This window comes from Dipodomys merriami, unplaced genomic scaffold, assembly GCF_024711535.1.
Source record: "Dipodomys merriami isolate MVZ:Mamm:240054 unplaced genomic scaffold, mDipMer1.0.p SCAF_6, whole genome shotgun sequence".
NCBI lineage: Eukaryota > Metazoa > Chordata > Mammalia > Rodentia > Heteromyidae > Dipodomys > Dipodomys merriami.
The window spans coordinates 2908682-2923006 of NW_027206179.1; the positions used below are offsets into that span (position 1 = coordinate 2908682).

General features: G+C 40.2%; 1 protein-coding gene and 1 non-coding gene across 2 annotated transcripts in view; both read right to left on the minus strand.

Moving 5' to 3' along the window:
• The window catches only part of LOC138813633 (vomeronasal type-2 receptor 116-like), a 32650-nt gene extending 18679 nt beyond the window's left edge, over nt 1–13971 (minus strand). Inside the window, exon 1 of the mRNA XM_070002033.1 lies at nt 13911–13971. Coding sequence (XP_069858134.1) covers nt 13911–13971 — 61 coding nt within the window. The remainder of the gene's footprint in view (nt 1–13910) is intronic.
• LOC138814432 (small nucleolar RNA SNORD35) lies at nt 4296–4381 on the minus strand. The gene has a single exon (XR_011368007.1). It is a non-coding gene; the product is annotated as a small nucleolar RNA SNORD35 (small nucleolar RNA).
• Nucleotides 13972–14325: the final 354 nt, after the last annotated feature.

Sequence of the window (14325 nt, forward strand, 5' to 3'; positions counted from 1 at the left end):
ATGGATGACACCAGAAGATGCCATGTGAAGGTCAAATGATCATATAACGCCATGGCCAGCAAAGGCTCAGTCAGAGTTATTGGAGCACCTTCAAAGATGAGGATGGGCAGGCTCACAACCAAAGGAAAAGGAAGACACAGAAGTTTGTTGAAATGAACCATTCAGGTTTTTATACCAACTGCACATGCACAAGAATCCAGAAGAGCTCAATATATTTATTTACTGCTGCAGGTATTACCAACAGTGTCCTGGAATCCTACCATTACAGATCAATAATTCAAGATCAATGCATTTATCCAATTAGACATTTGCACTCTGAATCTTGAAATTCTTCAGTGCTTGCATGTTGTTGAGCAATGGACTGCACTCATCAATATATGGGCAGTCCATTGTTAGACAGAGATGTTCTATGCTCTATGACTTTCTGGGAACATAGCAGGCCTGCACACTGAGGATCCTGGTAGCTGTGGGTGTATGGATGGGTCTTGCTCTGCTGTGTCCCCATCATGTCCTGAGTGCTCCAGGAATTCTTGTTCCCACTTGGACAGCCACGTGGTGCCAGCTCTGTCCATGTCTCCGTACCTGTCTTCTCTATTAGTTTTTCATACTACAAGTGAAACCAAGGTCACAGCATAGGGTCCTGCTGTGCACAGAGTTCACCACGGTGGCTGGTTCGGTGAACTGGCTGCATATATTTATGAGGAAGGGCTTGGCAAATGTAAGTTGGAAAAGTAAGCATGCAAATGCTATTTGGTGATGGTAGCCAGCAAGACCTTGCAAGAGTATCAGTGCTGGGGCCTAGCCTGACATGGGTTTTGAGGTAGAAATCTTTGTTGCTTCTATACCCAGGATTATTGGTATGTGCCACCTGTGCCTGGCTCAGAGGACAAACTTTTATCCCATTCTCCTCATCTATTACTCTAACTATTTCTGTTCAGTCTGCCCAAGAGGGTAGGTCCTCCCAACTTGTTCTTCACTTTCCTGAAACCAGTAGTCACCTGTTAATCACCTGACTTGGAGTCAGCAAAGGACCCCACAATCTGAGGTCACTTCCTCATCCACGGAGGTCACTTCCTGGACCATCCTGGTCACACCTCTGTAGGACAGTGATAAGTTCCCCAGACTCTGTGGTCACTTCCACATCCGCTGTGGTCCCCTTCTCTCTTTTTTCTTTCTTCATTTTCCTTTTCCTGTGTCTTCTCCAGGGGCTTCCATTTCCTGAGGGTGGCCAGTTTGCCTTTTCTGCCTGAACCGTGTATCAGGTTTCCTTGCTGGAGAAGCTAACAATTTCTACTTCATTGTCATTGGTGTCTACTCTAGTACTCTATGCCTTCTTCTCCCTACATTTCAAAAATAAGAGAAAACTTGGGGATCTCTGTTGCCTCTATCGGTGTGCTTTCTTTCTGGTATGTCTGTTTGTTTGTCTGTGTGTATTGTAAATGTGTTGTACAGAAGAGTTACCATTATGTAAATCAGATATTGAGTACATTTCTGTTTTTACAATGTTACCCAGTTTTTCCCTCCCTGCCCCACCGAAAGGTTGTATGCTTCATTGTTCACATGGTGTCCAGTATAGACCACTGCTGCATTTGCCAGGGTGATTAACTGAACACGATGTTCTCCACTTCCACCCATATTCCTGACTCAAACATATAATTGCATGCTCAAGATTCCTTGTGTCTGTGAGATTCAATTTACTTTTTCCATTCATGTGTTGATTGGAACAGAGCCTAGTTCTGCAACTCAGCTTCTAAGGAGTGTCATGATAAACACTCACCATATGTAAACATAGACATAACAAACACCAATATTTATGTGTACGTAATATTATATATTTTGTCGTATTATGTTACCAAAGGAGTTATAATATTCCTTTTGGCCATATTCCCATTAGTGTCTGTTATTATTAATTTTCTGAATAATCAACTTATTTATTGCTAATTATTTTATAATGAGTTATATTTTATGAAACTTAAGATGTACTCATCTGCTACTTACTTGAACATTTTGTGGGTATAAAAATTGAAGATGGGAAGTGGTGCTGTGACTGAAGTGGTAGAGTGCTAGCCTTGAGCTGAAGAGCTGAGGGACAGTGCCAAAGCCCAGAGTTCAAGCCCCACAACACACCAAAAAAAAATGAAGACCGTTTTTGCTCCTGAAATCATTTTGTATCCAAATGAAACCAATTTGTTTCATCAATTCCCTTTCTCAAGACTTTCATTTACTAACTTCCCTTGGTCATGGGATTGAACTCTAGGTCTAGGTGCTGGCCCTCAGTTTTCAGCTCAAGGAGAATGCTCTATCCCTTCAGCCACAGCACTGCTTTTGATTTTCTGGTGGTTAATTGGAGATAAGAGTCCTAAGGAGTTTCCTGCCTGGGCTGGCTTTGTACCCTGATCCTCAGATCTCAACCTCCTGAGTAGCTAGGATTACAGGTGTGAATCACTGGCACCTGGATTCCTTACTGAGTTTTTAAAAATTACATGTTTAATTAACTCTTTGAAAACATTTGATCTCAAAATGACATTTTTAAAGATGTAAAGTAGTAATCCTTAGACAAACTAGTTGTAAATTGATATTTCCCATTTGGTTTTAAAGTAGGTAGAACAGGAGAATCACATGTAGACTGACATTGCATGAAGAGTCCAAACTTAACAAACTTGAGGGATCTCAGACCATCTCTTGGTGTTTTCAAAATGCAGCTGATTGCATCACTTTACATATCACTTTTGTAACTTTCTTCAGGTAATATTTGAAGGAAAGCAACTTTTAGTTAAAAACACTCATATATTGGCCTTTAGGTGTGTAAAGAATTGAGCAATAACAATAATAATAAAAGAATTGAGCTATAGCTGAGATCCGGTGGCTCAACCCATAATCCTAGCTACTCAGGAGGCAGAGATTTGAGGATCATGGTTCAAAGCCAGCCCAGGCAAAAAACTTCCTGAGAGTCTTATCTCCAATAAACCACGCAGAAAACTAGGAGTGGTGTTGTAGCTCAAGTGGTAGATTGCTTGCCTTGAGCTGAAGAACTGAGGGACAGATCCTAGGCTCAGAGTTCAAGCCCTATGACCGACAAAAAAAAAAAAAAAAGAATCGAGTAACCTAAATTAGGTTTTACATTGAAGTAAATATCTAGCCAAAGCCAGGAAAATTTAAATGTAATTTCTACTTTTTTTCTTTGTCCCTTAAAGGAATCCACAATGGGAAAAATATGTATGTAGAGCAAACTGCACGTTATCTATCTGACCCATATCTATAAGAAAGTAGAAAATCTGAACACACACTGCATGATTGTTTTATCAAAAGCATCCTGGGGGGATGGGGAAAGAAGGCAAATATGAGTTTGGATGAGTTAATTTTGGCAAGAAGTGGCAAAATAAGAGAAGAAAAATAAGAAAACCATAAAACTCAAGGCAATATTCTTAGCTTTGGATGTTCTCAAATCCAGTTAGAAAATTTCTACCTTCTTCTATCCCTTTGGCTGGTGGAAGCTACCAGTCCATTGCCAGATCCTCCTGGGAACATAGGCAGAGACTTCTGGATCACAGTACCCAGTCTGGTTGGTCCATGAGTCGTTCACCACCTGTTAGGGCAGGAGTGCGGCTTTTGCCTCTGGGAGCTTCCAGATCCACCCCTACCAGGCCAACCAACCTAGGGTGCAGGACTCTCCGGGTGCATCAAGCCGTCTCCAGACATGACCAGTGGCATGTCTGAGCTGCTTATCCCCTGCACATGGTTTGGCACCTCTGGGGAAGATGGGGCTCAGGGTCCTGCTCTGGAAGGGGAATGATACTCCCAGCATGCCCTGGGGCATGGGGCAGTGAGCATCACAGGAAGGAGACCTTGGCCTTGAGCATGAGGGGCTGCATGTGGCTAGGGCCTTGCTCATGTCTGAGGGTTTGTTCAGCAACACCAACTTGGGGCAGATCCTGAGCATCAAGTCTAGGGAGCACGGGTGGGATCCATATCCTATTCCTGCTATTCTGGCCCCTCTCCGGTTTGAGATGACTCACCTGCAATGTATGGGCATCTCCTTTCATTTTTTTTCCTGCTCAGGCAGATTTGGTTGGTTTTCTTTTTTTAAAAAAATATGTATTTTTTATTGTGAAAATACCATACAGAGGAGTTGCAATTACATGAGCAAGGTAATGAGTACATCTCTTATCAAGCATTGTTGCTTCCTCCTTTTTTTCCCCTTCCCATCCATGCCCTCCCATCTTCCCACCCTTCATCTCCCTCCTTTGGTTGGTTTTTATTTAATATATTGGGTATTTTTCTCTCCCCCTTTTTATTTCCTGGTATCTGCTGAGCCTTTGGCATCATTGGCACTGGCCACAGTGGCATCCACAGACCATCGTGAGAAAAGACATCACTTGCTTTAAAAAACATTAAAGACAGGATTGATGGTTTTCAGAGTTGGTTGGTGGGAAGGTAAGGGAAAAAATTAATTTATGGAAAAAATCGTGTGTGTGTGTGTGTGTGTGTGTGCCAGCCATGGAAGTCAGGACCCAAACTCCCTTTCTTGGCTTTGTAATTCACAAGTGGCATTTTACCATTTGAGAAATACCTCCCCTCCTGTATTTTTTCTTGTAAGTTAAAGATGGAGTCTCATACACTTTTCTATCCAGGCTAATTTTGAATTGTGATACTCAGATCCAAGCCTTCTAAAGTAGCCATTGGTGTCTGACTTGAAAAAAAGCGCGTGTATAATATTGAAATTAGTAATGAATTTACTAATAGACTCCCACAAGAATGTGAAAAGTTAATACATATGACTCAATGTTTTAGTCAGTACTTTAAAACAGTAACATTTTTCTTTATTGAGAGTAATTACATAAATTCCACAGTATTGTGGCATAGTGATACTTAGCTAAAGTTACTAACACATTTTAACCTTCACAATGCATCTTGTCATTGTCTTCATCTACAAAGCTTATGAACTCTGCAGAGTTTAACAATAAAACGGTTTCTCCCAAATCGGGTGATATGTACATTTCTTTCCTTTTGCTCAGTTTCAGCTGTTTCCTCTTTCTCTCTCTTTCCCTCCCTCCCATCACCAGCCTAGAGTTGCTTAGTTCACTTTCATCAATGACCAATGCCGCTGACGGGCCCGTCTGCTGTATTTTTTCACCCATTTTCCTATACTTCTTTGCCCTCCTCTTAGTTTCCCTTAGATGTGCATGCTTATACACCATATATGCGGTCCAGTATATAGAGTCATCTAGAAACTGTATAACAAATTAAGAAGCCAATCTTTGTTTCTTGTGTCTTGTTTATTTTGTCATATTTCATTGTAAAACAGTAACACATTTATGATGTGTAATTTAGTCCACTTAAGAGGTGATTGAACACCACTGTATCTGAAAAATGTAAGTAGAATATAAAGCAGTGGAAGAAAGGACACTCTATCTTTTGCCAGCATGGCTAAAGAGATCCCCTCAAAAATGTAGTGTTTCTGTTGTTCTCTTTTCTCTTCTTCTTCCACTTCTATTTGGGTGTCCTTAGAGATTTGGTCCGATATGATGCACAAATTGGCTAATTGTGAGCTCTGGGCATTGATTTTACCAAGGTCCTATGGAAGGCAATGATGAGCCCATCCTTTCTCTCCTTTACTTGAGTGTCTCCTGGACAGCTATAGGTTCCAAGCTTGTATCTTCTGACACAGAGGCTGGCAATGGCAAGCTCCTGGTTTGTCAGTCCTGAGGATTGAGGCTGAGCTTTCCTTGGGCTCCAAGCTTGAAAAGATCTTTGGTTCTTTACCCTGTAGTTGTGTCTAACGGCAGATGCAGCTCTACATAGTAAGTAATGATGTAAAATAAAAGCCTTGGAAATATAACCTCTTAATCATACATAAAAACATAATTGCTTTGGGTAGCCAGTAAAAATTATTTCACACTTGTGTTCACAGTTCACCAAGTTTTATACGTCCTTAGTTGTGTTTGGTTACCAGAATGGATAACCAATGTTTTTTTTCTACCTACACTGTACTGGCTCTGTTTCCTGTTGAAGTCTTCCCCTAACTACAATACATGTATTATTCTAAACTCTTTCTGAGTACTGAAAAGGAACTATTGCAACAGTATTAAAGGCCTGGACCTGAGTTATCAAAACAACATCAATGGTGGGATACTCGTGGCTTTTGCTTGTAATCCTAGCTACTCACAGGCTGAGATCTGAGGATTGTGATTCAGTGCCAGTCCAGGCAGGAAAGTCTCTGAAACTATCATCTCCAAATAATCACTATAAAACCAGAATTGGTGCTATGGCTTAAGTAGTAGAGCACTCTCCTTGAGCTGAAGAGCTCAGGGACAGCACCCAGGACCAGAGTTCAAGTCCTGAGACTGACAAAACAATAACAGCATTAATGATACTATTCAGAATTTCCTATTTTTGCCAAGCTATGATCTTTTTCTTCTGTGTTGTTCTTTTTATTTCATATGCTTCATCTTTCTGTACTTCACAGTGAATTTCCAACTTGGCCACCTATAGAAATGAAAATGAGCTGATGTTCTTATGAGTTTTGTTTTTTTGGTGCTGGTTCTGATAGTTGAAGCCAGGGTCTGGGTGTTGTTTCTGAGCATTGTTTTTGTGTAAAGTGAGTGCTCTGCCACTTGAACCATGTATACATTCTGACTTTTGTTGGTACTGGAGATAAAAGACTCATGAACTTTCCTTCCCAGGATGGTTTGGAACCATGATCCTCACTTATCAGCTCTCTGAGGAGCTAAGTTTACAGGCCTAAGGCACTCATACTCAGCTAAGTGTGAGCAATTTTAATGTAACTTGTGACTGTTTAACCACAAACTGTGTTTGCATTGGGCTCACTGTTTATGGGCAAAAGACATGAGATCAGTATCATTCTGGTACATTGTTCTCTTTGACAAGGTAAACAGTCATTTTATCTTGCTGAGAATCGTACCTTAGCCTCTTTGCTTTGAAATGACTTAATACTAACTTCCTTTACTATTGGAGTATGATGAATGTATAAGGGCAACTACCTATTAATTATTAGCCCAAATTGTAAGTTTATACTTAATACAGGGCAAAAAGTTATTGGTTTTGAAGTTTCCTTTTCTCTAGTGGGCAAGTGATCAGAGACTTCATAAAGTTTGATGTAGACATTTGACATGGTAGTCTAAAACCCATTCACTTTATTTAGTTAGGCTGTTCTGGTTCTCCATGAAGCTTTGTAGTAGTAATATTCATCAACTGCCCTGTGTTGAATACATAGTTGTCCAACAAAAACAGCCATTACATAAGCACCTACATAACAGTGAGCACTCTTTTCTTTGAGTCATTGAAAATGGAATAATCTGTTGGGCTTCCAGACATTTCTATCTTTGTGCAGATACTTTGTGCAGATACTTCCTTGTCACGGATGCAGCGATCTTCAAGAGATTGTCTTCATAGCTCTACAGTCATTTCATGGTCAGCACTATAGGCCCAGTGTCTCTTGTATTTTCCAAAATGGAGCCAGATGACTTAGTACTATCTGCTATGAAACCTTCAATAGAAAGTCTATATGCCCAGAGCAGATCACCCAAAAGCAATGTCATTACATGTGAAGAGAGAAATGCCCTTGGTTGTGCATTGTCCACTTGTGGCTCTTCCATGGGATGAAGAAATATCTGGTGGAGAGCGTGGGCCATGGCATACACAGCATTATAGATGTTGTAACTCTCTTCTGACATGGTCATATCAAAAATGTGCCTCAGCAACCAATGCAGTGTGGCATTGTATGAACAGTGCCCCAAGTCTCTTCAGTCAGATTAATCAGTAGGCTATAAACAGACTGAATCCATGATGTGGGAAGGGTATTATCTCCTGAGTTCTTGCACAAGGTCTCTGTCAGAATAAAATTGGTGAACCAGGAGGAGTTTCTATGATGTTGAGAGAAGAAGAGAGGAGCAAGGAAAGAATAAAATTTGCATATGAAGAAACTCTCAAGAAATACAATTCAGTTTGAGAGCAGATTGTCTACCTGAGTTCAACCAATATCAGCAGGGATGCAGGGCCTGCTGTGTTAGGAGTAAATAGGGAAGCAGGCTGCCTTGTGTCTGTGCTCACTTGCCACACTTTTGCCGATGAGGCATGCTTCTGCAAAGAAGTAAATCTTCCCTTCTTAGCAAAATAAAGAAAAAAGAGAAGAGCTGGGAAGGTGGCTCACTGGTAGAATGCTTGCCTTGTATGAGGTCCTGGGTTCGATTCTTCAGCACACATAATCAGAAAAAGACGGAATTGGTGCTGTGGCTCAAGTGGTAGAGTGCTATCCTTGAGCTGAAGAGCTGAGGGACAACTCCCAGGCCCAGAGTTCAGGCCCCACAACTGGCAATAAAAGAAAACAAAGAAATACAATTCATGTCATGTAGTAGAGGCACACTAAGCTGACTCAGAGAATGTGATCATTCAAGAGGATTCCCCAGAAGCAGAGCAAGATGGCAGCTGACAGAGAGAATATAAAGATTGCACCACCCAACAAAGAACATATGAGAGTCAAGTGGTGTGGATTGGAGAGTATTCTCTAGTAGAACAAAACAACAGGAAAGGATGTATGAGATGCAGTGGAAGAAGCCATCTCCATGTTCCTCCCATACAACAGCATTAGTAGCTCATTATGGACAGAAACCCGCCAACATTGTAGGAAGGGAGAGAATTAAAATTAAATCTCAGCACCATCCCCATATACTGAGACCAGTGCTGGGGAAGTGGTTATAGTCTCTACTCTTGTGTCCAGACCTTTAGATTGTGCCTCTGGAACTGGTTTAGGACAGAGAAGGAAGACAGTGCCACAACCTCCCTCCTCCAATCTTGTGAATGACAGCAGGTATGAGATACAACCTCCTAGTGAAGAGAGCATAAGAGTGTGTCAGGGTTTTTCTTAGAACGCTGTGTCAGGCATGTCATGGCTGGACCAATAATCCAGAATAAACTAGAGGCACTGTTTGGTTCTGGCACCCCAGCTTTCATTGGGATCTTTCAGGAGGTGTTGGAAGGTCCCTGAGGCAGAACCAAATGCTATTTGCATCAGTCTCCACCATGGGTGGAGTAGGCTGACACCTGTCTTCCTGCTTAGCCTTGTAAAACCACTATTGCTGTGTGACTCTGTTAACACCTGGCTCAGTCCCAGTCTTGTTGGGCAGTGAATCATCTCAGGGACCATTGCCCTAGAAGGACTGTGCTCAAGATGGAATCAGGATGAAACTTAGGTTGCTCTAGGAATCCAGTGTGCATTGGTCCACAACAGCACAAGCTAGAGTGAGGCCTCAGTGTATCCACATGACTGTTTGGGCTTTCTGGATGGGATATTAAGCCTGAGTGCATGGCACTATTCACTAAAATGGCCCTGTGGCTTTTTTGTTGTTGGTTATGGGGCTTGAACTCTAGGCCTGGGATCTGACCCTGAATCCTTCAGGTGAAGGCTAGCTCTTTAACACTTGAGCCACTGTTCCACCACCAGTTTTCTTATGTTTTTGTGGAGATAAAAGTCTCACAGACTTTTCTGCCTGGGCTGGCTTTCAACCGTAATCCTCTGATCTCAGCCTTCTAAGTAGGTAGGATTACAGGTGTTTGCCACTGTTGCAAAGATTGTGGCTTCCCTGACAAAATGTTCTATGCAGCTGTGACTCATCCTAGTTCTTCATCACACTTTTCATGGGTAGGACAGGGAAGCAAGATGGTGATATTTTCCCACAGCTTAGTGTGGCCGAGGTGATAGTATCAGACTTGTGACATGACTCCATAGCCAGAACAGCCTCTGGCAGAGCTCTGTAATCACCTCAGTACCTGGGAAAGTCATCTACCACCAGAGAATTTGAGATCTACTCTAGCTATCACTAATTGCATATGGTTGGAGCTATCTTCAGGGTGTCTGCTTTGACTTTGAGTTCTTTGATCCATTTGGAGTTGATTCTGATGCAGGGTGATATATAAGAACATGGCTATAGTTTTCTGTAGGTGATTAACCAATTTTGCCAGCACCACTTACTTAAGAGGGTGTCTTTCTTCCATTCTATTTTTTTTGCTCCCTCATTGACGTTTAGGTGGCTATAGGTTTGTGAGTTTGTTTCTGAGTTCTCAATTCGATTCCATTGTTCCTCAGGTCATTTCTTGTGCCAATACCAAGCTGCTTTGATATTATGGCTTTGTAGTAGAGTTTGAAATTTGGTATTGATATTCCTCCAGCACTGTTCTTTCTGTTCAGGATTGTTTGTGCTATTCGGTGTGTTTCATTGTTCCATATGAATATTTGGATAATATTTGGATAAATAATGCTGCAATAAACATAGTGATGCTAGTAGCTTTACTGTAGTCTTGTTTGTAAACATTTGGGTTAATGCCCAAAAGTGGGATTGCTGGGTCATAGGGGAGCTCTATGTGGAGTCTTTTGAGGAATCTCCATACTACTTTCCAAAGTGGTTGAACATTTTTACACTTCCACCAACAATGCAGTAAGGTTCCTTTCTGTCCACATGCCCTCTAGCATCTGTTGTTATTAGAGTTCTTGATTTTGCCATTCTCAGTGGGGTGAGGTGGTATCTTAATCTTGTTTTGATTTGCATTTCTTTTATGGCTAGGTAGGTTTAGCATTTCTTCATGTGTCTATTGGCCATCCTTTCCTTTTCAGAGATGTTTCTCTTTAAGTCTTTAGCCCACTTATTTATTGGATAGTTGTTTGTTTGAGGATTTGTTGTTGGGGGATTTAATTTTTTGAGTTCGAAGTATATTTTAGATATAAGACACTTGTCGATTGTATGGCTAGGGAAGATCTCCCAATCCGAGGGCTTTCTATTGATCTTGATAGCTATGTTGTTTGCCAGGCAGAAGCTCTGCAACTTCATGCAATCCCATTTGTCCAACCCCTCTTTGATTTGTTGTGTTTTTGGGTCTCTATTAAGAAAATTTCGTTTGGCCAAGATTTTGTGGAGAAGTTTTGCATCGATGTTCTTCAAAAAACGCTTCTAAAATTCTCTTTTTATGATGAGTACTTGCCTGGTTTTGAGATGAGGGTTATGATGGCTTCATAGAATGTGTTCCATAGTGAACTTTCTCTTTCAATTTCATTGAAGAGTTGAAGGAGTATTGGTGTCAGTTCTGCTTTGAAAGCCTTGTATAATTCTGCTGTAAAATTTCCAGTCCTGGGTTTTTCTTTGATGGGAGGTCTCTTATTGCTCTATTTCAAGGCTTGATTTGTGTCTTCTTAGTTGGTTTATCTCATGTTGGGTTTTTTTTGGGCATATCGCGTTTTGCTAGGAAATTGTCCATTTCTTCCAATTTTCAAAATTATTATCTTAAGGTTTTGAGAAATATTCCCTTATAATGTTCTGAATCTTGGTGGTTTCTGTGGTGAAGCTTCCATCCTCATATCTGAGTTTGTTTATTTGGGTGTGTTCTTTTTCTGATAAGATTTCTCAGGGTCTGTCAATTTTTTTTATTTGTTCAAGGATCCAACTCATTGTTTTGTTGATTCCTTCTATGTTTTTCTTGGAATCTAATTAGTTTAATTTGATTTAATTGTAATTATTTCTTCCTGTCTACTGGATTGGGGTTTATCTTGCTGCTCTTTCTCAAGGAAGTTCAGATGTCTCATTAAATTGTTGGTTTCAAATGTCTCCAATTTGTTGATGTAGGAAACCAGAGCTATAAACTTGCCTATGGGTACTTCTTTTGCTGTGTCCCAGAGGAGCTGTTAATTTGTGTGTTCATTTTTGTTGAATATCATGAATATTTGACTTTCCTTTCTAATCTCTTCGATGATCCACTGGTGATTCAACAGTGTGTTGTTCAGCCTCCATGTGTTACAGGACCTTCTTTGGTGGCTTTTGGTGTTGAGTTGTAATTTTATTCCCTTGTCTGAGAGCATGCAGGCCATAACTTCAATCTTTCTGAATTTGGACCAGTTTGCTTTGTGACCTAAAATGTGGTGTATTTTGGAAAATCTTCTGTGTGCTGTTGAGAAGAATGTATAATCTGATGCTGCAGGGTGAAGTATTCAGTAAAAATCTGTTAAATCTAGTTGATCTATGCATCTGTTTAGATTTGCGGATTCACTTTTGAGATTTGCTGAGTTGATCTAACTAGTGAGGATAGTGGTGTGTTTAAGACCTCAACAATTAATGCCTTTGGATCCATATGAGATTTGAGGGAAAGTAGTGTTTCTTGGATAAATTAGGGTGCTCTGTTGTTTGGTGAATAGATATTTAGAATTGCTATATCCTTCTGAAGGAGAGATCCCTTAATTAGTATGTAGTGATCTATTTGTTCTCTTCTCATTAATTTTAATTTGAAGTCAATTTTATGTGATATTAGGATTGCAACTCCCGCATGTGTATGGGGGCCTTTGCTTGGTAGATTTTATTCCAGCCTTTCACTTTCATAATATGTTTGTTTTAATTGGGAAAGTGTGACACCTGAAAGCAGTATATAGAAGGATCTTGCTTTTTAATCCAAGTAGGCAGTCTATGCTGCTTAATTGAAGAGTTAAGTCCGTTAATGTTGAGACTTAGGACTGAGAGCTGTTTGGTAGTTCTGCCATGTTATCTACCTTCTTAGGTGCTGTGACAACTTGGTTCTTCACATAGTTCTTGGATTCTCATTTTGGGTGCAGTTTCTTGGCCTTTATTGTGGTCTTGTTGGTTTTCTATGTGTAGGACATCTTTAAGTATCTTTTGTAGGGCGGGTTTGGTGGGGAGCTATTGTTTGAGTTTTTCTTTGCTATGGAAGGTTTTCATTTGACCTTCATTATGAAGGAGTGTTTAGCTGGGTACAGTATTCTTGGCTGATAGTTGTTTGTCTCTAGGGTATGGTATACATCATTCTAGCTTCTTCTTGCTTTAATTGTCTCTGCTGAGAAATGTGAGGTGATTCTAATTGTTTTCCCTTTATATGTGATTGATCTTTTCACCTTGAAAACTTTAAAAATCTTTTCCTTGAGCTGAATTGATCCTGTGCAGATTATAATGTGATGGTGGGATGTCCTGTTCAGGTCTGGTGTATTTGGGTTCTAAAAGCTTCTTGTATCTGAACAGGCCTATCTTTTTGCATGTTTGGGAAGTTCCCTGATGGGATCCTGTTAAATAAATTTCCTAGATCTTTAACTTCTGTCTCTAGTTGGTCCTCTACATCTATTATTCTCAGATTAAGACTTCTAATGGTGTCTACAAATATTGAATCAATCTATCACATTTCTTGAATTTGTCTTGGATAATTGTATGCTCTCTTTCTATAATATCTTGACTGTCTCCAATCTCTGAGATTCTAATTTCTGCATGGTCTAACCTACTGTCAAGATTTTCTACTTTGTTTTTTATTTTCTTTCCTTCTAATTGTTTGGCTTTGATGGCTTCAAATTCCTTGTGGGAGCTTTGTTTTATATATTGTATGAACTTCTTTATTTCCTTAATTTAGTGTTCAGTGTTTATTCTCAAATCACTTAGTTGATTGCTTATGGTTTCCTTGGACTCCCATTCCTTCTCTCGGGCTCCATTTGGTGTTCAGTGTTTATTCTCAAATCACTTAGTTGATTGGTTATGGTTTCCTTGGACTCCCATTCCTTCTGTCGGGCTCCATTTAGCATTCCCTTTGTGGTCTGTCTGGATTCCTTCAGCTGTCTGTTTATGGATTCCATGTACACCTCTATTAATCTTTGTCTATTCTCATCTTGCTCACACAATTCCTGTCTTACTCTTTGATTAGCTTCCTCATGCTCATACAATTCGTGTATTTTTCTTTGACTGTTCTCAGCCTGCTCAGGCAATTCCTGTCTTTCTCTTTGGTTGTTCTCAGCCTGTCATCCAATTCCTGTAGTAATCTTTGATTAGCTTCCTTATGCTCATGAGATTTCTGTATTAATTTTTAGTTAACTTTATCATGCTCGTAAAGTTCCCATATTAATCTTTGGTTGCCCTCACCTTGCTTCCTATAATGGTCACACTGAATCCTCCACACATTTTCATACCTTTCATTCACCATGTTTACCGGTAGTATTTGTAGAGCTTTTTGGGAACTCTCTTCTGGATTTTTCATTAAAGGTTCTGTCACCTCATTATCATGAATGGGAGTTGAGATACCCGGACTTGCCATTTTTGTTGTCTTTCTCCGTCTTGTTCTGTCCATTTGGTAAGAAAGTAACACCAATTTTCTGCTAGGACACTATTTTAAGGCAAGCATCAACTAGAGTCCTGTAGTTAACACATTAAAATGGCTGTAGATACAATCTAGTTCAACAGATACAATCTATTCATCATCAAACAACAATGGATTAATGGGCTTAGGACATCAAAGAAGGATTCAGATGGCCAGACCTGAATAAGTTTAGGGAGAATT